Source organism: Mirounga angustirostris, unplaced genomic scaffold (assembly GCF_029215605.1).
Source record: "Mirounga angustirostris isolate CCGP_5_RB_7025 unplaced genomic scaffold, mMirAng1.0.hap1 SCAF_6, whole genome shotgun sequence".
NCBI lineage: Eukaryota > Metazoa > Chordata > Mammalia > Carnivora > Phocidae > Mirounga > Mirounga angustirostris.
In genome coordinates, this window is record NW_026991714.1 from 62,254,872 (window position 1) to 62,280,263 (window position 25,392).

Genomic DNA, 25,392 nt, shown 5'->3' on the forward strand with positions numbered 1-25,392 from the left:
TTTGAGACCACAGTTTAGAACTTGAGCTCTTAACAAAGCATGGGAAAGCAGAGACAGACGTCCGACTTACTTCTTCTTTTTGCTTTGTGTGTGTGTAGAAAGTTTCCCACTTCATTTTCTCTTTGCTCTAGTGATCGTTTTTATCTAATGGATAAATTCCAAATACTCTAAAATCTTCTGCGGGATTTATTTAACTCATGAGATTGGATCTTTGCTAGTTTACATGCCAAAGTGTTTTGGCATCTGGTTGCATCTATCCCTAAGAAATAGTTAGCTTAGAGGACTTCTGAGAATTGCTGACAAGGGTGTGGGGCCAGGCAGCGATCAAACCAGTGGGATGAGATTTTATTAAATCCTGAGTGTTCTCTGCATGACCAGGGCAGTTGAGTGATTCAGCAGTCCTCCCCATTGAAAGAAGAAATGTGTTCATAAGTAGGTGAAAGAATTTAATTGAAAGAGAAGGGTGGAAAAGGGGGCTGTGGAGGAAGACAAACAGGCAAGGACCTATTTGTTCAGACAAACGAGAGGGGTGTCAGTGTAGATAAGACCTTAGTAGCCCCTGAACATGTTAACTTCCACTTTGAGGTAGAGTTCCCGCCTTCTCTGTCTTACTCCTTTTTTCTCCCAGCCCCCACCCTTCTAATTTTTAAACGAACTTCCTCTTTTCTAGGCTTTACTCTGCAGCCCACAGTGGGGCCGTCCTCCACACAACAGGTTATTGTCCCACGCAGACGGAGCCCTGCCATGAATGTCCAGCTTTCCTGGCTGCTCTGCCTGGCCCTCGCCAAGGGAGGGCAGAGGGTCTCTCTCCTGGCGTGCTCTACCATGTGCCGAGCCAGCCCCCCCGGCTCGTCTTCCACCGTGTGCGAATGCCTTTCTCTTCCTCACTTATGAATACAGGATCGTTTGACCATGTCTTGTTTTGAATGTTCTTTCTGTGCTGACAGGGAAAGGGATGACTTAATGTCTGCGCTGGTCTCCGTCAGGAGCAGCTTGACAGATGGGCAGCAAAGAGAAGCCAGTGCTTATGAGCAGGTGAAACAGGCTCTGCAGATGACCGAGGAGGCCAACTTCGAGAAAACCAAGGCAAGTCTCGGAAGACCAAAATAAAGGCGCGCCGTAACTGCCCTGTTTTCTTTTCCAAAGTATTTCTGTGGTTATTCTTCCATGACTAAACTCTTTTCTTCCGAACATGCAAAGTGAATGCCAAGCTGTTAATGGTGACTTTGTGAAATGAAACAGATTTCCTGGTAGAATTCTTCTTCCTCTGTAAATCTTCCTATTATATCACTAGTCAGAGAATGTAGTACCACGTGGGAAAGTGCGTGGAGAGATTTGCACACTTCATCTCCTCATTTGCTGATAATTTTGAACGCTGTGAAAACCTTAACACCATTCGTATGAGTTCCTGTATGACAACTGACAAATGTTTCTCCCCTGTGCCTGGGAAATGTTGAGAACATCCAGACCTGCCACAGATAATAAATAATATATGTGTATTGAATAGCATATTTGGCTATAAATGGGTATGGATCCATGGATGCTAAGTCACACACATTGAATGATAGTGAGAGTAATCATTAGCACTTCATGATCAGGCCGTGTTGCAGGCACTTTGAATCCTAGGAGGTTCTTGTTGATTCATTGCTATGTTTGGGGGCCACACCTCAGCATCAGTATTTTATTAAGGTATGGGGCTCTTCACCCCTATAGTCAGCTCCTTAGTCACTTCCTTGTCCCTTGGTCTCTACCCAGTTCATCCCTGGCTCTTCCCAAACCACTGACCATCATTGCTTCCGTGACTAATGCCCTGATGCCTCTGAAACTTATGTTCATTCTGACCAATTTTGTCTTCCTCAAACACTCCTGGTTGTTCATTGGTACTGAACTCTTGTCCCTTGATGATACCATGACCCTCAAGCCCTCCAGTGAAGGCCCTTTGCCACTCATATCTCATCTGGCTGTGATGGAAGAATGAGCATGCACTCCACTCCTTACTGCCAGTTCCAGGCCTTTCTTCTATCCTTTCCGTTAGTGACCAATCCTCTTTGAAATCATCGTGGTCTCTCTTCTCCCTAATTTTAATCAATATAAACTCTCAATTACTATTTGTCACAGTGTCACTGTTTAACACTGTTTTTCAAAGAAACTCATCCATGTTATCACTTGGGTTTATAAAATAGTTGTTGGCTATTTGACTCTTTTTAAGAGCATTAACATCTGACCCTTTTCCCCCTCATCTTTGTCTGCTCAGGCTGCTAGAACAAAAATACCATAGCCTGACTGGCTTCAACAGCAAACATTTATTTCTCACAGTTCTGAGGGCTGGGGAGTCCAAGATGAAGGCACCAGCAGAGCTGGTGTCTGGTGAGGGCATGCTTCCTGGTTCACAGATGGCCGTCTTCTTGCTGTGTGGCCTCACATGGCCGAGGGGGGAGGGAGCTCTCTGGGACCTCTTTTATAAGGGCACTAATCCTATTCATGAGGGCTCCATCCTAAGGACCTAATCACCTCCCAAAGGCCAAACATCCTAATACCATCACATTGGGGTTTAGGTTTCAACACATGAATTTTGAAGGGGCACAAACATTCAGTCCACAGAACCCTCCGCCTACCTCCTTTGATCATCCTGAAAGCTTTCTACGTCCATGTTGTTAATACACGCAACACCATGGTCCCAACACACTTGGGCTTGCTTACCTCTAATATGTCCCCTCTTCTACAGTAACTGTCACCTGAACCAACATGTCCGTGGTGTCTCAAACTCTGCATTTGCTACCTCTGACCAGCGTTTCTCTCTGCCTCCCTATCACCATTAAACCTCCTCAGTGTCCTCATTCCTGCCTCTGCTTCTTCAGTCTCCTCTCCTGTCTTGTTTTATCTATTGTGTCCAGGCTGGTCTTCTTCCTCTCCCGTTCCGTTCCGTTCCATTCCATTCCATTTCCTTCCTTCCTTCCTGCCTTTATTTATAAAGATTTACTTATTTGAGAGAGAGCGAGCATGCGTGCAAGCTGGGGGGAGGGGCAGAAGGAGAGGGAGAGAGAGAGAGAGAATCTCAAGCAGACTCCCTGCTGAGCACAGAGCCCAACGCAGGGCTCGATCCCATGATCCCGAGATCACGACCCAAGCCGAAATCAAGAGTCAGATGCTTAACTGACCGCACCACCCAGGCGTCCCCCCTTCCATTTAAATAGGAACTTCACATCCCCAACTGAACTCATGACATTTACTCCCCAACGCTGCTGCGTTCTCTCTGGGACCGCACCTCTGTCCACCACCGTGCCCTGACCCGAAAGCTGGTTGCCATTAGTTTCTGAACTCTTCTTGAATTCTTTCCTCACTGTCACCTTTCTAGTTCAGGACACCATTATCTCTGGGTTTATGAATTACAACATCCTCTTCCTTCGCTGCGTTCTCTACACTACCCTGCAGCCAGAAGGGACCTTTCTTCGAGGCAGATTTGATCCTGTGATTCTTCGATTTCCAATCTGTCTGGGATTGCCCACTGCCTCAGGACAGTCTCTAAGCCTTTGGCATACTTCTGAGATCTGGCATGGGCTTCCTTATTACTGTCCTCCAACAGACTCGGCCTCTGTCAGCTTGGAAAGGCAGTCAACTTTAGGGGTTGGGTGAGGTCTTTGTTAGAGTTAGCAGGCCTCGATTCAACTCTCAGCTGCACCATTTCCCCAGCTGGGTGACCTAGGACAGCTTACTTAATTCCCCCGGCCACAGTTTTTCCTCATCGGTAAAATGGAAATAATATCTGACTTAGAGGATTGTTAGTGAGGACTGCATTTTATTTTATTTATATTTTTAAAGATTTTATTTATCTGAGAGAGAGAGAGAGAAAGCGAGTGAGCAGAGCCAGGTGGTGGTGGGGCAGTGGCAGAGGGAGAAGCAGGCTTCCCGCTGAGCAGGGAGCCTGATGTGGGGCTCCATCCCAGGACCCTGGGATCATAACCTGAGCTGCAGGCAGATGCTTCACTGACTGAGCCACCCAGGCGCCCCAAGGACTCCATTTTAAAATGTGTATCCGTTATGTTGTAGAAACTCTGGCACAAAGTATTTCCTCAAGAGCTAGCACCTCTGATGGTGACAGCCACTTCTGCCCCGTTTTTGTGCTTCTGTTACAGCCCCTGGGTGTTTGTACCTGCCATGCAAATTCTTCACTCCCCACCTAGATGTTTTCTCCATCTCTTAGGTCTGCTGCTGTCTCTAGAAAATCTCTGGTCTCCCATGCCTAGACTTGATGTACCTCTTATGTGTCTTCACAGAAAGGCTTCTCAGCCTTGGCACTATTGACATTTTGGACTACATAGTTCTTTGTTTTAGACCTTGTACAGCCTGCACATCATAGGATTTTTACCAGCATCCCTGGTCTCTATTCCCTAGATGCCGGTAGCATACCTCCTCTTCCCCAAGTTCTGGCAACCAGAGATGTCTCCATATATTGTCAGGGGTTCCCACGGGTGTGTGTGCATGTGTGTGTACATGTGCATGTGCGTGCATGTGTGTACATGCGTGTGTGGGGGCATATGTGCGTGTGTGTGTGTGTGTGCGTGCATGCTGAATTGCCCCCAGGTAAGAACTACTCCCCATTATGTACAGCACTCATCAGTGTATTAGTCTTCCTTATTTGTCTTTATCTTTCATTAAACTTTTATTTATTTATTTATTTAGAGTGTGCGTGCACATGTGTGCAGGGGCGGGGGGAGAGGGAGGGGCAGAGGGAGAGAGAGAGAACCCCAAGCAGGCTCCACACTCAGCGGGGAGCCCAACATGGGACTCGATCTCATGACCCTGAGATCATGACCTGAGCCAAAATCAAGACTTAGACGCTTAACTGACTGAACCACCTAGGTGCCCCTTTCATTAGACTTTAAAATCTCTGATAGGAAGGAACTTACCCATCTTGATTACTAGTAAATCTTTAGCATCTTGCATAGTGCTTGGCATGTAATAGGTTCTCAGAAAATATCCTCTAACTAAGGGAATTGTAATCTGTTTTCAGTAACACTCTAGAATTCTTTTATTCTTATCTTTCCAGTTTACCCCCATGGCCAGTGCCCAGCAGAGGCTCAATCACACATTTTTTTTTTTCCTATTGCTACTTTCAGCCTTTCAAGTGATGCTGAAGAAAGTCACAGAATGAATTCCACGGGAGACTGATACTGGTCATCCTCAGTGGTTAGAAGTACTGTTTAGCAGTTCTTTTCTTTGCAGTTGGCCACCTTCTGTACCATAGGAAGGAATTCCACTTTCTGTACGTCCCCAGCTCTGCTGTTAACTCCTCACTCAGTAGCTGACCTGAGTTACTGATGTCACAGCCAACTGACAAGAGCCTCTTCAACATCTTCTCATCTCCCAGACGTGTCCTCTACTCATTTTTCCTTGCTTCTCTGGCCCTCTTACTTCCCAAGATGAAATCTTCTCTAAGTTACTGAAGTCTCCTAGCCTTTTGTCATCACATCTTCTTGTATCTTTGGTCCCTCCCTCCCCTCTGTTTCCCTCTTCATCCATCTCCAGCTGTTATTCTTGCTTAAACAAACAACAGGCAGCCTTCACGTGATCAGCTTCCACTTCATCCACGAACTTCTTGCCGCCATTTCACCGGCAGACCTTTCAAAATGAGTGTCCACCGTTGCAGCCTTCCGTTCCCTTCTGAGCACACTGCAGGCGGGCTTGCAATAAATGGCAGTCTGACTTCATGCTGCTGAATTGCTCACTTAATTAATGGTCACCAGTCACTTCCGATTACTAAGCCCGGTGATGTCATCTCCGTCTTCATTCGACTCCTGACTCTGCTGTCTTGGAAGCCATTGGCTGTCCTTTCATAACATGTCATCTTTCCCCCTTGATTTATCTGACATTTACTCCCATGGGTTCTTTTTGTATTGCTCTTATCTACTCTTCTCCATCTCTTTTCACTTGTTTTCCACAAGCCTTAGACATAATTAGTAGTTCATAGCCTTCCACCTGCGTTGTCCTCATTTCCAGGAATTTGTCTCTCCTGTCATGTCCAGAACATTCCCTGCATTTGAACACCCCCGCCTTGTGCCTTTAGCTCTAACAGCATTCTTGAGCACCAGACCTACATTTCTTGCTGCTACTAGACCTCTGATTATGTATGACATTCTGTTAGCATCTAAAAATCTACCAAGTTACTGCTCCTCTCCATTTTCCTGTCCACCACTCCTTCTCCTTCTCCCATTGTCTGTGTTCTCTTTCTCAGATGATGGCATCCTCATCTTAGCAGCAACCCTGGCTGGCAGCCTTTAAAATATCTTGGCCCCTCCCCGTCCCACACTCTCAACATCCAATCAGTTGCCAAGCTATCCCTCTGTCTTTGGGGCTTTGGGGTCCCTTCTTAAACTCTGCCCACCCTTTCCATCCTGGTTAGGCCTACATAGATGATCACAATACACTTCCGTTGGTCTTGCTCAGGCCTCTTCCAGTTCCAGCATATCTTGCCTGTTGCTGCCAAAGTCCCCCTCAGTTGTAACTCTCCCTGTTCGAGTAGCTCCCCTCTTGCAGTAAAATGAAAGCATGACCTTCCAGATCTTTCACAATACGGCCCCACCCTAACTTTTCTAGCCTTATTTGTCACTACACTCTTTCCTACAACCTGTGCTGTTTCCTGAATATGACTTACAAGGTCAGGAATGTGACCTTCCTGAATGTGACCATGAATTTGCTGACACTGTACTTTACAGCAATGTATTGATCTATCTATTCAACCTTGGGGCTCAACCCAGGCCGCAGTCTTCCCAAAAGTTTGCCCCAGCCCTTTCTTGCTTGAATTAATCTCTTCCTCCTCCATAGTCTGACTGAGCTGGTATCATTTTGGTAGCTGTTTGCATAGCTCTCACCACCAAAATACCTTATTTTTTTTTAAGATTTTTTAAAAATTTATTTATTTGAAGGGGGGGCGGTTAGAGAGAGAGAGAGAGAAAGCACAAGAAGGAGAAGAGAGAGAGGGAGAAGCAGACCACTGAGAAGGGAGCCTGATGCAGGGCTCTATTCCAGGACCCTGGGATCATGACCTGAGCTGAAGGCAGACGCTTAACTGTGCCACCCAGGTGCCCCACCACCAAAAGACCTTAAAAGGCAGGTAATTAGTGTAATTAGTGCTTTTAAAAATTTAACAGTTAAGAACAAAAGAAGCTATTGTGTATTGCGAATCTAAAGCATTTTTCCTTGAATTAGTAATAATGCAAGAACTGATTTCTGTGCAGTTTACAAAATACAGTGCACATCTACTAGCCTTTATCTCAAGTATGTTAAAACATAATAGGAATTTTGCTTTCTGAGAGTAAAAAAGTAAAATGGCATCCATATTTTAATTTTGAAACCAACTACTTGATCTTTGAGCTCATGAAATGGGTACTTTGTTCTTATAGTTCCTTGACATTTGTTGCCATCTAGTGTTCACATTAGCACATTGCATGCTAAGTAAATGCACACGAGGAATTATTTTATATTCTATACTTACATTGACGATGGCAGTGAAAACATCCGAGGATTTTATAAGATAATAAATCTATAACACGAGAAAGCTATAATGCCATTTAGCTGTGGAACTACCCTGGCTCAGATCTCTACTCTGCCACTTTTTAGGTCTGTGATCCTGGGCAAGTTACTTAATGTCTCAGAGCTGCTCAGTTTCTTCACTCAGCTGAGTGATAAGAACTATTAAAATTTAGCGAGAGTGTTAAATAAATTAATCCATGTAAGCCACTTAGCAAAGTATCTGGCACATGGTGAGTGATCAATAAATGGTTTTGATTTACTCTGAAAATTGTAAGCCATTACAACCAGGGATCATTTTAAAAGAGGAAAAACATATCCTCAGAATAAATGAGGGTGGAAAAGCAGAAGTTTTGCAGTGATGCCTTGGTAAAGCTACAACATGAAATGGTTAACCAGGCCTCAGACCTGCTTGCTTCTATCTTAAGGGACATTGTTGGCTTTAGCATGAAGTTATCATGACTGTATCTATAATGAGATAACCCTCCAAGGGAAGATTTAAAAAACAAAAAACAAAAACCCAGGAGGTTGAATAAATGTCCCCAAAACTTTTATTTTCCTTTCTAAATTATTCTTTTTCTTAGACTATAGAAGAATCAGAAAGGTGAAAATTAGAAACCTAAAGTAAAAAGATCAAGACATTTGGTCCTTTGACTGCAAGCACAGGCAGAGAATATAATGCTTTTTATTTTTTCTTTTTGAGAGAGAGAGAGAGATTGAGCAAGTAGGGTGTGGGGCAGGAAGGAGCAGAAGGAGAGGCAGAGAATCTTAGGCAAGCTTCATGCTCAATGGGGAGCCTTTCATGGGGTTCGAACTCACGACACTGAGATCACGACCTGAGCCAAATTCAAGAGCCAGATGCTTAACCAACTGAGCCACCCATGTGCCCCATCGCTGCTTGATATGTACATTATCTGCCACAAAACAAACAAATTATAAACATCTTGAAAATGGGAGATAGGAACAGACTGACTGATAGGTTTCTAGCAAGCAAGAGTTTATAAATTAAAAACAAATGGTTGTCATTATTTATAAGTTACCTGCTTAAAACATATTGACAGCATTTTAGTTTTGTGGGCTATAGTTCATAAAAATGAAAACATTTTCATAAGTTTTTATGTGAATTTTAAATTTAATTTTTTAAGTGTGAATTTTGTTATTTCTCATAAGATCTTTAATTCTTGAATTGTGAATTCTTTGATCACAAGGATTTCTAGAAACCTAGCCCTAGCACTCGGGAAGGACTTTCATATGTCCTAAAATAGGTTTCCTATTTTAAAAAATTCAGTTGACTAGATATAAATTTGTTTCAGAAAATGTTTTGGCCCCATTAAGACAGTAATCCATACTTGTTGGTTTAATAAAACTAGGGCTGGGAATATCAAGTCCAATAAATTATGTTTTGAATAATGTGTTAATGTGGCCAGCATAGAATAACCACAATTAAAGAAATTTCCCAGAAGAGAAAAGGTCCCTTGAGGATAGAGTCAACTGGGTGGGGGAATAGTCTAATTCCCTCAACTTCTCAAGAGCAACAACCACTTCCACCAAAAAGGGGCTGTGCTCAGGGAAAGAAAGAAGCTACCCCCTTGGGAACCACTGGGAGAAATGGCAGATGCAGGCCCCAGAAAAACTTGGGCCTCTCTGAAGATCTATCAGTTAGCTGTAACTGACCATTTACTGACCTCGCTTGTGAGAATTCAATTATGCCTTTATGGAATGGTTAGATGAGCAGAATCAGGTAGTACTGGATCAACTGGGATTCTGGAAACTGGGAGAGGGAGCCCTGGAATAAAAAGGTAAAGCTTTGGGGCACCTGGGTGGCTCAGGGGTTAAGCATCTGCCTTCTGCTCATGTTGTGATCCCAGGGTCCTGGGATCAAGCCCCCAGTCCTCCTTGGGCTCCCTGCTCAGCAGGGACTCTGCTTCTCTCTCTCCCTCTGCCACTCCGCCTGCTCGTGCTCTCTCTCTCTCTCTCTCAAATAAATAAATTCTTTTTTCTTTTTAAGGTAAAGCTTTAATGGAAAGAGTGTATAAGTATTTGTCTATTTCCCCTTGGCCTTCTAGTGCATGAGGTCCACAGTAAGAAAGCTATCTTTAAAAAGATTAAATCGCTTCTCTAAATCCAAGTGTTACTGATCCTTCATAATTTTCTTCATTGGGATCAGGCATATATATTAAAATCAAGACAAATAAAAGTCCTTACTTTTACTCATACTTCCTCATCATTACCTCTCCATGATGGCCAGTCCTAATAGGGAGAAGGCTTCAGCAATGGTTTTAAGTGATTTACAAGTTCTTGCCTTGTACTTTGTACTTTTCGTTTATATCATCTTACGCTGGCATTAGGCCCCTTCCCTGTCAGGATCATTTACTGTTCCTTGTTTCCAAACTGACTGAATTCTTGGAATTGATTCTTTGGTTGTTCTTCATGTCAGCCTGCTCTTTGATCTTCAGCAGTCCCTTCCACTGTTCTGTGCTTAATAATGTTGACTCCTGAGTTTTTGTTCAATGAAAAAGCTACTGATTGGAAATATTGGTTTATAGTCAATAATCATTTTATTCTTTCATGCCACGGGTATTAGATCTTTGAAAGTTATGAAGATTTTTATTAGACTCATATAAAATATTTTTCATGGGGTGCCTGGGTGGCTCTGTCGGTTAAGCATCTGCCTTCGGCTCAGGTCATGATCCCAGGGTCCTGGGATTGAGCCCCACATCAGGCTCCCTGCTCGGCAGAGAGCCTGCTTCTCCCTTTCCCTCTGCCTGCCGCTCTACTTGTGCTCTCTCTCTTCCTCTGTCATATAAATTAATAATGTCTTAAAAAAAAAAAAAGATTCTCTCTCTCCCTCTGCCCCTCCCCACCCCCTACTCATGCTCTCTCTCAAAAAATATATAATAATAACAAAATAAAATGTTTAAAATATTTTTTACAACAGCAACTGTGTTATGAAGCACAAAAATCTCAAATTCATAATGTTTCACGCTCCGAGGGCTTAAATTATAGAAAAACTATGCTTTTTCACTTCTTTTAAAATCTAATAGAAGATTTTATTTTACAGACATTCTCAACTAGAATTGGACTTGGTACCAAGTCCCTAGGAGAATCATTTCTCAGTCACTGGATGTGCTTGTCAGTTAATCTGAGACAGTTGAGTTTTACCCTCATATTTTATGCCTAGGAGTGCAGAAACTTTCCAGAAGAATTTGAAAGAAATTAGGGTTTAATGGTTTCCGAATGAAGATAAGCAAATTCACATACCCTAGATTATTTGTCTGTATTTATTATAGCTTTCACCAGAGGGAAGCAAAGCTATGCATAGAACTTGCAATGCTTACTGAGACCACTTCCCTCACCATTAACAGCAAGTGTGACTATCAAATGTATAACTTGATACATACTTACACAGTTTGTAGGTCATATGAGACCTGGGTTTCTTGGGTTGATAATTCAGAGGAACATGGTGGCTTTGAATGAGGTGAAGATTGGATATTGGATAAGAGCCACTGGGAGAAGACTAAGACAGCATAGAATGACTCAGACTTTGTGTGTCAAGCACCTTACCTTTACTGGGGTTTTTTAAAATTGGAATTTTGAAATTAGTTTATTATTGGGTATTTGGCATAAAGGTACTGTGGATGTAGTTAAAAGGAAGTTAGAAAGTTTTTACTTCTAGAAATTCAGAGTGGGAAATTGAGACTAAAGAACAATTATGGACTTATAAATTACCAGCAGTGAGAGATGGCACTTCTCATTTCGTGAAACTAGGGAGTAAATGTTGTTTTGAGTCTTTTTTTATCTAAACTTTTTATTATTACATAATTTTTACTTTTGTTATGTTTGGAAGGAGAGTGAGCTAAATCTTATCTTAGTTATATTTAAGGGAACTTGATTATTTGATAATGTTAAAAATAGATGCTTGTATATAGGTACATTTCATTTTAAATTTTGAAGCATTTCACTAATTTTTAACCATAAGCAAATGAAAAGTTAGTTAAATTGGATACTTATATATTTCATTTAGAATAGACATGCTATATAATTGAAAAATATTAGAACACTTGATTTCTCTGATGCCGTTTTTCAAAATTTGGATTCATCTGTGGCCTTCATCGGGTTCCATTTACCTGAGTTTTCTTAGTTGCTTAGTTAATATAGTCTTAATTGTGAAAATTGAAATGTGTGAATAAATGTACCATTTGAATTGTATTTTAGTTCTATAAGTGGTATTGACAAATATAAAATTATTCTAATGGGCTTTACAGTGACTTGTGATGATTCTAAAGAAAATTAAAGCTTAATTGTCTCATTTTCGCAAATTCTGAGGCCCCATTTCACTCCATCTTACTCTGGCAGGCTTTAATCCAGTGTGAGCAGTTGAAGAATCAACTGGAGAGACAGACAGAGCGACTTGAAAAAGAACTCGCATCTCAGCAAGAGAAAAGGGCCCTTGAGAAACAGACGATGAGAAAGGAAATAACAAAAGAAAGGGAAGACGTGGGATCAAAGGTACTTTCGGATTCACTTTGTTACCCGCTGCGGCAGAAATGTTTGTGGTGATGTGACTGATGATGCTGTAGGCTGCCATTCTTGAATGAACACTCAATTTAAAAACCTTGTAAGTAGTCAATTGCTTATAATTTAGAGTTCATAAAAATTTTCCATTTTTCCATGTATTTCTCAAGGAAAGTTATATTCTTGGACCTCTCTGAGTAAAATAATCAATTGATTCCATGATAGGAAACTGTAAAATTATACTTTGATCCCACCATTCTGTTTGATTCCTTCTCTCATGTTTGTTAGAGAAAAGCAGGTGCTCTGCAGATACCCAGATTTTATTTCAACGTGGGCTAAATCCAGGAGAGATGACTCCCCCACCATATTCCCTCTCTCTCAAATTAGACCTGTAGAAGATGAAACACGTGTAAGAAACCAAGTAACCGAGAAAAAATAATTATATACACTGTACAAAGTAGGTTCTGACAAATTGCATGATGAATAATGAACATAACCAGATGAACACATGGAAGGAAGAGATGAAAGGCAAAAGGAACAGCTAACATGAAATGGGCAGTGTTTGGAAAACAGTGATAAACTGGAATACAGAATTGAAACCTAGCTTTGAAGTTGCTGCAATGGGGGCGCCTGTGCCTCAGTCAGTTAAATGTCCGACTCTTGGTTTCCATCAGGTCACGATCTCAGGGTCGTGAGATGGAGCTCCAAGTTGGGCTCCGTGCTCAGTGTGGAGTCTGCTTGGGATTCTCTCTCCCTTTCCCTCCCCCTTCCCCCAGTTCACACGCTATCTCACTCTCTCTCTAAAATAAATAAATAAATCTTTAAAGTTGCTACAATAGAGTAAAAACTGAGCAAGATAGGGTCCATAAAGTAACCAAAGCAGCTGTTACATGTTTTGTTTTGTTTTTAAAGTGACTCGCAGCTTATACCCTGAATGCTTTATTATAATATTCCAGTGTGTGATAATTACATCACTCAGCACGTATCTACTGAGTATCTGCTATGTGCAAGGCAATGTGTAATCCTGAGGATATATAAAGAGAAGAATCACAAGTTCTGTCCAGGGGATTTTAAGGCTTATGGGTGTCTGAGGCATTTACTGTAAACTCCCTTGTCTTAGGCTTTAGAAAAATGGCGCCTGTCAGAACCTCACTCTATGTCAATCAAACCGTCTACCTTCTCTGGCCTTGATGGGCGATCTGAGCCTTGCAGACAGCACCCCTGTGCATCATGACCCTAGTGTCCCTGGTGCTCCTGCTGCTTCAGCAGTCCCACCGTGCATTCCTCTCCCCTGTTCATTCCACATTCAACAGAAAGTAACTGGAGGGCCTGGGAATGTGCGGTCCTGCTTCCAGAGGAGGGAGGAGGAAGACATTGGACACAGACTTCCCTGAGTGAGTTTGTAGTTACCACTGTGATAAAGGCAAGGAAATACAGTATAGGGTACCATGGGAGTATGTAACAGGCACGTCTGAGTGAGTCCAGGTGGTCATGAAAGACTGTCCTATGAAAGAGATTTTGAAAACGAGACTCAACAGGGTTGACTAGGAGCAGTCAGGTGAAGAGTTGAGGGGAAGAGATTCAAATGGGAAACGACACCCCCCAGACACTGAAGCTAAAGAGCATCATACTTTTTAGGAATTTAAAGAAGGCCCAGGTGACTGGAGCATAGGAAGTGGGGACAGTAGCAGGAGATGAGTTTGGAATAGTATGTAGAGACCAAAGCATGAATGGCCTTAAAATGCATGTGAAAGATTTTAAATTTTATCCAGAAACTAATGGAAAACCATCGAACGATTTTAAATTGGGCAGCATCATGATGCCATTTATATTTGAGAAGTACCATCTGTCAAGAGATTGGAAGGAAAATCAGAATAAATGCCTGGAGATCAGGTGGGAGGTAATTATCCTAGTCCAGGTGGCAATGATGGTATCTTGGGCCCATTTTCAAGGACTATTTTAAATCACTTTTATTCTGCTCAGATTCTCTACTATACCATCGTTCCCCTCATTATCAGCAGAGAGCCTTACTTACCTAACAAAGAAAACTCAAAACTTCAACTATTTATCTTCCCCCTTACCTGTGACTTCAAGTAAAATTTCACCAGCATGCCAACCGTGTCAGAACAGGAGAAGCCTCACGCTAATTCATTCCCCTTGCTCTGGGTTCCATTCTCTTCCTCCACCTCTGGGAGGTCATTTCTTTTCTTTCTTTCTTTTTTTTTTAATTTAAAGATTTTATTTATTTATTTGAGAGGGGGGTGGGGCTGAGGGGGAGGGAGAGGGACAAGCAGACTCTGAGCTGAGTGTGGAGCCCGTTGTGGGGCTAGATCCCAAGACCCTGAGATCATGACCTGAGCCGAAAGCAAGAGTCGGGTGCTCAACCGACTGAGCCAGCCAGGCGCCCCTCAGGGATGTCATTTCCATTCTCCTCCCCCGCTGAATCCTCTTCCTTATAAGGAGAATCTGCACAAGTTTCTGTCATCCATTGAAAGAAACAATCTTCCAACCAGTGGTTCTCAATCTTGGCTCCATAGAGGCTCCAAAAATCTTCCTGCCCAATCTGCATCCCAAACCGAGATGTGTAAATAGCTGTGGGTAGGATTCAGGTGTCAGTATTTTTAAAGTTGTCCAGGTGATTCCAATGTGCAGCCAAGGTTGGAAGCCACCTCAGTAATTCCATGGCCCTCCTTGCTTTTCCCCGTAATGGGCACATTTCTTGAAAGGTTTGTCTGTACTTGTTGTCTTCATTCTCTCACCTCTCATTATGTTCACCGGAGCCCTCCTTGTGCTATTTTTTAGGTAATATTTTTTAGTTCTTACTCCCTTTAAAAGATTCTTTTTCCTTGATTCCTTTGGATCTATATTCTTGATTTGACAGAATGATGATGTGTGCCTTTCAGTTTGCTCTGAGTTTAAAGTGCCTTTGAGACAAGGAAACACATCCAGAAAACAGCTTGATGGAAAGTTCTAGAGTTTAGCAGAGAGCTTTAGATTTCGGGGTCTTTGGCATTACTGCGGCTCTCAGTTTCATGTATATGGAATCGATTCCTAAATCCTCAGCTCTCTAGTGAGCTCCCAAACCAGCTTCACTTCCCATCTTCCCTCTCCCAGGGAACCCCCAAATCTTGCTGGCATTCTTGTGTCCTTTCTCTCACTCACCCTACTCATCATTATGTCACCAAATTCTAGAGATTCAGGTGCCTAGGAATTTTCCATTGCCCTGTCTGTCCACCCCACTGCTATCCATACCTCACCCCTGGATGATTTCTAGCCCCAAGCCCTCTCCTTGCTTCCGGTCTCACCTCCTTCTCATCTAAGCCACAGGCAGGATGATCTTTCTCAAATGAATACGTCAATATGTCAGTCTCTTGCTTTAAAATGCTTTCATGTCTCCTTACAACCCCTTGGATAAAATTTAGGATCCTTTAGCATCACATGAAAATTCTACATTTCTCTTCCTCTCTTTGGCTCTCCAGTCTCATCTCCCTCCACTTTTCTTCCTGGTATTGACACCATACTGACCTACTGCACTAACTCCAACACAGACATGCCAATCTGCCATACTGTGTTTTCATTTTAGGATTTTGCACATGCCTTGCCCCTTGCCTAGAGGAATCCTCTGCCCCATGCCCTCTCTAAGTGATCCTTCAGAGTTCTTCTGGTTACCACCTACTCCCAGAGATGAATTGAGAGCCTCTCCTGTGGGCTCCTGTAACTCAATTAACTGAAAATTCTTACTGAATTGTTTGTGTCCCCCAATTTACTATGAGTCCCTTGAATGTGTGGTTGGTTAACATCATCATTGCTTGGCACATCCCACTCCCATAAAATGTTCTTCACCTATATTTGTTGAATGAATGAATGAATGAATGTAGTACAAGGGGAAGGTATGACGAAGATGTTTATTCAGAGGATCAGAACGGTCTGTGTCTGCAAGAGATCATGGAAGATTTTGTGAGGAAGGTGGCATTTTAACTGAGTTTCAAAGTGTAGGTAGGATTCAGAAATGCAGAGCATGGGGGGAGGAATGCTGGCTATAACCAAGGAGAGTGAGGTGTGGAGTGGGGGTAACTTTGTGAATTGCGTGTTGTGTGTGTGACAGAGAATGGGACCCATAGCAAAGACCAGCTATGTTTTGCCCACAGTAATCCTTGGCTGGCATTGAATCTCAAGGTCCTGCCCTAAATAAAGTGACTGAATGAAGAGCTGAGAGTGATCCTAGCACTCGGGCAGGTGCTTTCACCAGGAAATGGTAGCAAGTGGCTTTGGAGTCAAAAGATTTAGAGTTGAATCCAGGTTGAACTTTCTGTGACCTTGAATAATTCGTTTAACCTCTCCCATGTCAGAGGAGTAAGAAATGGAGTTGATCTACTTAAGAAATTGGTAGGATTAAATCAGAATGTTTCAAAAGGGCCTAATATACCTGGCCTAGAGTGGACATTTAGTAACTCTGAAACTCGAGGCTATTATCATTCTTACTCCAGAGAAAGAGAAGCTGCCTGATGGGATAGATTTCTCTGTATGAGTAAAGCAGACAGATTTGAATATAAAGCCCGGCTTTACTTTTTATTCATTAGCTTCAATGAACTTAGGCACATGCCTTAATTTTCTGAATCTCATTTTTTTCAACTGAAAATTAATTGAGTGTAATTCGTCCTTCAAGGGGGGATGAAAAGTGAGAATATGTATCACACTGCCTGGCAGATGAAGTTAGTCTAAGAGGGAGACTGAGCAATTCCTCCTAACGTTGTGAGAGCTCTGTAGTTAGGAATTAAAGCAAGCACCACCCGCCCCCCCCGCCCCCGGGCCTTTCCGAGCAGTCAGGAAAGCTTGTGAGACTTTTAGACTTTCTTCCTCTCTTTTTATTATTTTTCTTCTTTCCTTTCTCCTGACTTGTTCTCATTAAATTTCGTGTGTGTGGGAAGCTCTAAGAGAGCAGATGTCTTCTACCTAGACAGATTTTGAATCATCCCCCCATGAATAGTACTTGCTGTGAGTTTGTTTGTTGTCTTTGGTTATGGTCCTTGGCTGCTCTGAGCCCCTGGGTTTGTTAGTTCAATCAGTCATTTATCATATTTAGTGAGCAACCCCTATGTGGTCTACTCTTTTTTTTCAGTTGGTTCCCTTGATAATAGTCCATGGCTAGAATCCTTCATTCTTGCACCTGTTCTATGGCGAGTACCACTTTATACCATGTTGAGGCCACTAGGGACTGCTTTAGCTGAGAGATTTCCATCAAGCTCTCCCAGACCGGGTGTCCTTGTCTCTTGCTTGCCCCTGTCAAAGTTTAGAGGACTTAGCTGATGTCGGCGCCCTGGACATCCAGCAGTGTTGCTGCTGTCTGTGTGACTTCTGTCTCCGCAACAGATGTGGATGGAGAAGCTCCTGCAGTGTAATGCTGACTTCCAGATGGTGGGCGTGGGGAAAAAGAAGGTGTGACAACAGGAGTGGAGGCCTCAGGAAGTGGGTGACAGGAGGGAGCAGACAGGTAGTGGGCAGAGGAAAGAAGTGATGGGTGGCAGAGGGAGGGAATCAGATGGAAGGAGTGTGATTCGGTACATGCTTATAATAGAAACTGAGTTGGAATTTACAATTAGCAAGTGAATGTCTGTCTGCATATTTACTTCAGAAACCACCGATGTTAATATGTTTACCATAAGATATAGCTTCACATAAGTATGAGTAGCTGGTAATTGAAGTTTCCTGCTGTTGTATCCGGAAAAGCTATAATTACCTTCATAATATGGATACTCATGAACTTGAATTTTTTAAATTAAGTATATAAATCTCATTATTGGTTGCATTTAATTTCTTTTGACTTTCAATTTGGGGTTCAGATTGCAATATGCATTAGGATAGTTTGTAGCCTGGTATTAGTAAAAGTAATTTTATGTGCAAATTAAAATTTTTAGTCAGTCTTTTGATGATAAGAAGGACATGTAAACAACCATAAGTCAAATGTACAATTCTCTACAATCCCCAGCAAAGTTAATTAATACATCTACCATTTAATTAGAAAATCGCTACCAGGGCTCATTATTTTCATATGTGTCAACTTGAGCTAGTTACATAATTCGAAGGCAATCTTGATTTTTATCACAAACTTTGCCTTATTGATTTTAGTTGTAAAACTGAATTCACACCCATGTCCATGTACAACAGTAAATTTAAAATACTCTTTCAGTTTTGTTACAAGCTCTTGTGTAACAGATTAAACACTGATAGGTATCTCTCTATGTTTCCCTCTCTAGGAAGGTAGCATTTCTTTTTCACTTTAAAGCTGCCAATACAAATAAAAAATTAAGAGTCTAGGAAGTTTTTACTTCCTGGAGCAGAGTAAAATGTAATTGCAAATAAAAAACTGTAAAGGTTAAACGTGAGATCTAGAAAGCATTTCTCGCCCTGGGAAGAAAAAGTAAGAAGCTGACATTCATAGAGTGGATGGTTCCTCCGAAAAGCCGTTCATCACAGTGACCTGTTCATCCCAGTGATCTGTTCTTTCATCAAACATTCGGTGCCTCTTGAAGAACATGCCCTCGAGGAGCTTGTAGTCTACGGGAGCAAACAGACAACGAGACAGTGGGATAAGTGCCAGGCTGGAAGTGTGCAGACGTTCAGGCTGCAGTGTGATGGAGACATATAGAGGTGGTTGGGGCAGCTCGTGCCAGAGAGAGAGTCAAGATAGTAAGCCACCAGTACTGTGGGGGCAGCAATCCGTGCCAGTGGGTGCTCGCTGCCAACAGTAGGCATGGCTGTCCCAGGGCGCAGTGGCTGAATAGCAACCCTGGGTGTGGGAAGGGGTTCCTATTTTGTGCTGGGAGCCAGAGGTCCTAGAAACCTTCCTGAGGAGAGGGGATGATGGCTGAGAGGAGGAATGAGGGTAGCTAGAGAATGAGAGCTCTCCAGCTCTCCCATCCTGTCCTTTTATCCTTCCATGTGGGAGAAGGGTTTAAGACTTCCCAGATTTTTTTTTAAAGATTTAATCATTTTTTGAAAGATTTATTTATTTATTTGAGAGAGAGCACATTGGGGGAGGGGCAGATGGAGAGGGAGAGGAGAGAATCTCAAGCAGACTCCCTGCTGAGCGGGGAACCCAACATGGGGCTCGATCTCAGGACCCTGAGATCATCACCAGAACCAAAATCAAGAGTCTGATGCCTAACTGACTAAGTCATCCAGGTTCCCCACACTTCTCTGATTTCTTGACATCACCTTTGAAATTTATTCCTGTCAGTCCCTTCCACAGCTTATATGATTATCACCTTAAGGTTTCAACCCAAACTTTGATTTTTATCATCTTGTATGTGTTTCCCAAAATGAGGGTAGAGACCAGAGAATGAATCAGAAGGAAGTACATATTTAAGTCATGGGGGATGGGTGAGTTGAGGAAGCAGAAAAACGGACATACCCAATTCACAGAGAAATGACTTAAGAGCAAACCCAGTAGCCATGCAGAGACTCCCATTAATTCAAGATTTTTTTTTTTTACATAGTATTATATTAGTCTCAGGTGTACAATAGAATGATTCAGCAGTTCTATACATTGCTCAGTGCTCATCAAGATAAGTGTACTCTGAATCCCCTTCATCTATTTCACCCATCCCCCCCATTCACCTCCCTTCTGGGAACCACCTGTTTGTTCTCTGTATTTAAGAGTCTGTGTCTTTTTGTTTCTTTGTCTCTTTTTTTTCCCTTTGTTTCTTAAATTCCAGAAATGAGTGAAATCATATGGTATTTTGTCTTTCTCTGATTTCTTTCACTTAGCATTACACTCTCTAGGTCCATCCATGTTGTTTCACGTGGCAAATTCTCATTCTTTTTTATGGCTGAGTAATCAATGTTCTTAATATTTATTTGGTCAAATGGCATTATCGTTTAGGACTTTTATTTCCTCTTATAGATGTTGTCCCTGTCTCAAAATATTGCCCAACTGGAGGCCCAGGTTGAAAAGGTTACAAGAGAGAAAATTTCAGCTATTAATCAACTCGAAGAAGTTCAAAACCAGCTTACTTCCAAGGAAATGGATGTCACAAAGGTACAATGTGAGATTTTAGTTTAAAATTTTTTCCTAATGTACAAAGCCCAGAAAGCAGTTTGGAATGGAGAAGTTTTGTTATTTAAGATAGTAAAGATCCACATAATGGTCATTAAGCCAGCATTTACTTATTATTGGCAGGCCCTCTGATAGGTGCTGCAAATACAAAAGATGAATTAGACACAAATAATGTCCTGGAAGAACTGAAGGTTAAGTGGCTGGGACAGACTTATCAATAAGCAAGTTTCATTACTTTAATCATTGAATATTTGGTAAAACTTATATTTCTAAATTAGATGGGAGAAATGTTTGCCAGAGATAGCATGGCTTTGGTCTCCACAATGATAGTAAAAGATTTATTTACCACATGAAGAGTGTGCTTAACATAAAAAATTCTCCACCTCCCATTCCTTTTCAGACCTGGTCTCTAAAATCGAGGCTCCAATACTAAGTGTCTTATTTTATTGGTCCCTAAATTTATACTTTAAAATATCACAGTGTCAAATAAATAAATAAAATCTTAAAAAAAAAATATCACAGTGTCTGTGCTATGGGCATTACAAACTTGTAAACCAAAACTAAATTGTTCATAGTCTTCGCTGGTCACTATAACATACGTATTTATGAAACACTAAAGTCCATGTGGATTTCAGCAATAAGTTGCTTTAAAACTAAGCAACTAATTATAGGCATGCATGATGTAATAAATTAAATTGATTGATTTTTTTTAACAATTGACACAGATGATTTTCTTTGAAATGCATACCTTTTCATACTGCATTTTATTTATCAATATATTTCCCTAAATGTTGACACATTTGTAATACCATTGTTACTTATAATTTAGTAATTAAAATTACCTTTAGTATATGGAAGAAACAAAGCCCCTATTTTTTTCTTGTTTTTCCCTTCAATTTCTGTAATTCTCCATTTGCTTTCTAAAATTCAAGCTAGCTAACATTAAAGTTTTAAAATACCATATTTGCCAATATCACCGATGTGTTTGTGTGGATCGTAGGGGTAGAAGTAAGGGAATGGATATAGAGGGCTGGCAGTGGTTAATCCAGATTTATGGGGGAAAGCTGGTGGTGAGAGTGTCCAGTCCATTGTAGGAAGAGAACTTCCTGTTGGAATGTGTGCAGTAAAGATGCCTCCTCTGCCTTTAGAACCGTCCAGAAAGACTGAAGCATCAGAAGCAGGCCTTGTGCTGGCTCCAACCCTGAGACATTGTTCCACTTCAATTTACTTCGCCAGTTTATTTTAGATAAACTTAGCAGATGCTAAAGTGAGAGTAGTACGGCAAGGGAACTTTAAAAGTAAAATTAAGGGATGAAATAATTCTAAATAAAACAATGCTTAGACATATAATAATAAACAATAATTTTGTATTGGTATTGGGTTTGAAACACCATGGCTGGGTAATTATAATTTTTTGGTATTATCAATTTGGGTTTTTTTCATTTCATTCATGTATATAAATCAAATAGGTTGGAATAAGAATAAGAAAGCAAGCAAATTTGGGCCCCTCTAATTTTTTTCTAACATTCTTAATTTTAAACTTTATTTAGCTTTAGAATTAATAACTTTTTGTAAATTACTAGTTTTTTTTTTAATGAGAGGGGTCAGCTCTGACACATTCAAGGCATTTGAATTTCAAATCAAATTTTTTGTAATTTTATTCTTTTTCTAGCATTTTGAGGGCCACTGGGAAGAAACTTACTGACTTTCCTCTGTCTTGTCACTATAACCTTTAGACCCAGATTTGTTTATTTTTCAAAGTATTTTTTATTTGAACATGGGAAATAGATACAGGTTTTTTGAGATTCTAATAACTCAATAATGATGAAAACTAATTTCTGAAGTTCTAATCATCAGTTTTGGAGAAATACCAAAATTGAAAAGTTTCAAGCAACTATAACCTTTAGATGATACATGATTTTTAGAAAGTTGTATTTGTATATCAGAGACTGAATTAGCAGACTTGTGTGTTAACTAATCTCTCTGCAGATTCTCAGTTATCTCAAAAGCTCATAATTTCTTTGTTTAGATTTATCTGCTGATTGCATTTTCCAAATTTATTTACCTGTCTGTAGAGGCCCTGGATTGAAAAAGAAAATTCTATAAAGGATGATACACAACACTCTTAAGATGCTATGTGTACTCATTATTTAATGATATGTTAAAATCATTTCACTTAAATGTATATTTTCCTTTTATGTTGAATGCTACAGTTATAAATGGTTCCAGTCTGTGCCTTTTACCAGACAATGTTTATCGACTTAAATACATCGCACTGTGCTTAAGATTGACATTATCTACAAAGATTACAGTAAATACTGGGTTCTACTGTACACCTAAATACTAAATCGTCTCTTAGCAGAGAGAAAAATTCCTTTATAAATTTCCTTAAATAAAAGCCTAACTGATCAAATCTTTAAAGGAAAACTTTACTATATAGAATAAAACTTTACTGTTTAAATCACAACAATTTGAATGAATATTCACATAGCTTAATATTTTAATTAATGATTTTATCTGCATAAAATAGAGATGATAGTGCATTTTGGATGATGTGCAATTGAAACTGTTATTTTGCACAAAAAAATTTGGGCACATTACTTAAATTTATTAGTTATACATTTCTTTATCATAATTTGAAATTGTTAGACTCAGTAATACCTGATATTGCCTTTACATCTTAACAGAATACATTGAATATTCTAACAGAAAATGCCGTTCTTAGCAAAGTTCTATTGTATTTTATTTATATGACCTCTAGGGGGCACCAAAAGATCTAATTGCAGGCATTGCCGGGTCGATTCCCGCAGCTATTGATCTAGTTTTTACAATCTAACAGGTGTGCGGGGAAATGCGCTATCAGTTGAATAAAACCAAAATGGAGAAGGATGAGGCAGAGAAGGAACACAGAGAGTACAGAACCAAAACTAAAAGGGATCTTGAAATTAAAGATGAGGTAAGAGATGACAAGTGTAATTACAACGATTAAAGACATAATTAAAGATGTAAGTTATTTATTTCTATTATATTGCTTCTAACTAATGGAACAATCCAGTTTATACTATTAAAAGAATTTCATTTATAGTTGCCTAAAATTATCACCTTTCACATGAAATGGTGAGAATACAACCGCCTGCATATAAAATCCCAATCTGACAGGTCATAAATATACATTTGGATATGTGTATCTATTACTTACAAAAGTAAAAAAAAAAAAATGTTCTAATGCACAGTTTGAACCTAAAATATACGTACATAAAGTTCTTGAAAGATGCCAACTTGAATCCAATTTTAAGTGAAAAAGTTTAAAATTTGTAAGATGAGATGAGTTGATATGTAAATATGTCAATCAAATTGATTGTTGGCAGAGCAAAACCAGTTTTAACTAAGATAACCATGAATACGTTTGCTCAAAAAGCCTTAAATACAGGGAGATTAGAAATGTTAGGGGAAAATGCTGCTTACTTCCATTTCAGTTGAACAGATGTTTTATGTTATATCTTTGTTGAGATCATGTAGATACTCCAATTTTAATTGATGACATGGATAAAGTTTTGAGAGAGGCAGTTCTAATAGACTCACTTTGGGTTTTCTATATTTGTGTTACAGTACAAAACATCAAAGGCTTTCATTCTTTATATTCAATGAAAGTAGATTGATAAATCTGTTCAATTAAAATGAGTTCTCAGTGTCAGCATTTTAAAAAAATCACCACAATTTAAAAGTAGGTAAACTTAAAATTAGTTTTTTTCAAATATATTTCTAGTTCATAGCTTTTTATCATACTTTCTAGCATCTTTTCCCTTTCAACCCAGTCAACTTTCTATGCAGATGATGTAAATAGATGATAGGGGAGTATTAAAAATGAAAGCGATAATGAAATTTAGTACTTGAAAAAGTTTTCCAAGTCATGGCTGAAATTCCTGGCACTAAATTAACATCTGAACAACCAGAATCAGATTCTGCTTTTGTACCACTATATTCAGAGTGTTATGAGTTTTAATTTTCCGAATTTTCATTATTAACGTGTACAGATAATGAAACTATTTTACTGCATCCAGTTGGGGGCGTGCCTGATAGTAGAATTGAAAATCTTCCATCAGCAACCCAAGATCTAGCACTACCAAGCCAAAAAGAACTTTCCTTTCCTTTCCTGATATATAATGACTTTTTTTTTTAAGGGTATCATCTTGGTATGCTTGCTAGCATTGTTAAATACTTTTGTATTATTCTATAGCACCTGCCCAACATAACAACTTGGACTAATTAGAAAAAAAATAAGAAGAGTGTCTGAGTTATTTAAAATTATAGGATAATGTTCTAGGGAGACAAAACACTGTCGGAATAATAAGATTACCATATCACTTGTAAATGAATAACGTGTAGAAGTATTTGTAATATTTGTCTTTTCAGAGCTCTAGCTCATTGCAATTAACCAGCAATGATGTGGAGGCCAAAGTGGCAGGATTTAAAAAGGAGCCAGTTTCATTTGTGAACATTTCCTGCTTACTAGTCAAACATTAGCAGTTTTCATAATGATTTCTAGTGTTGTTTTTAGATAAAGATGTGCCTTCTTAGGAGGTCGGAGGGTTAGGAATAAAACCTTGGAATGGTTACAAGGTATTTGTGATGGGATGTGCTTTTTATCATTTTCTCTTGGACAGAATGTGAGGAAATCTTATAGGTACTCTTTGTAACTATTTTGTATTGAGCAGACAGTTTCAGAAAGGAAAGTGGTGGTGTCTCATTCCGTGGATCTGGAGGAGCAAAGCAGCAATTGTTCTTTGGTCTTTCAGCCATGACCTGACCTTCTGTCTGGAAGACCAAAGAGCTACTTTGCTTGGCCACCATCTGCACTCAAGAGAGAAATTTACATTCAACTTTTAAAAGCTGGGCATGTTGAGCATTTATCAGAAATACTTATAATGACAGAAAGTGTATGTAACTTTTAAAGTGTCCCACATCATGCAATTCAGCATAACAAGATGGCCATCTCCCGGTTTACAGACAAAGCGTTCCTTGTAATATAGTCATTTTGTTCATATTTTTGTTAATCTGGCCTCTTGATACATTTTTAAAGTAGGTGGGAAACTGTGAGATTGGAATGTGGTCAGAACAAGAGCTTTTTTGATGTATATAAAACAGGGCAAATGGTTGACCACCAAAATCATTTTCTTTGTGACCCGAGCCTTGACTCTGGCATAATTAGAAGGAAGGGTTAGGGGAGGAACAATAGCGATCTCTTCCTCCCACTTTCTCCTTTTCTTTTTTATATTGTGTCAGGAGCCCATGGG

General features: G+C 40.2%; 1 protein-coding gene across 18 annotated transcripts in view; it reads left to right on the top strand.

Moving 5' to 3' along the window:
* SDCCAG8 (SHH signaling and ciliogenesis regulator SDCCAG8) overlaps nt 1-25,392 on the top strand; it is a 232,811-nt gene that overhangs the window by 58,666 nt on the left and 148,753 nt on the right. For all 18 annotated transcript variants that reach the window (XR_010412369.1, XR_010412370.1, XR_010412363.1 and 15 more), the window contains 4 exons: nt 948-1,086; nt 11,884-12,036; nt 19,946-20,080; nt 22,938-23,054. Coding sequence is in view for 6 of the 18 variants with exons in the window: in XM_045877577.3 (XP_045733533.1) it covers nt 948-1,086; nt 11,884-12,036; nt 19,946-20,080; nt 22,938-23,054 (544 nt within the window). In the remaining 12 variants the exon portion in view is untranslated. The remainder of the gene's footprint in view (nt 1-947; nt 1,087-11,883; nt 12,037-19,945; nt 20,081-22,937; nt 23,055-25,392) is intronic.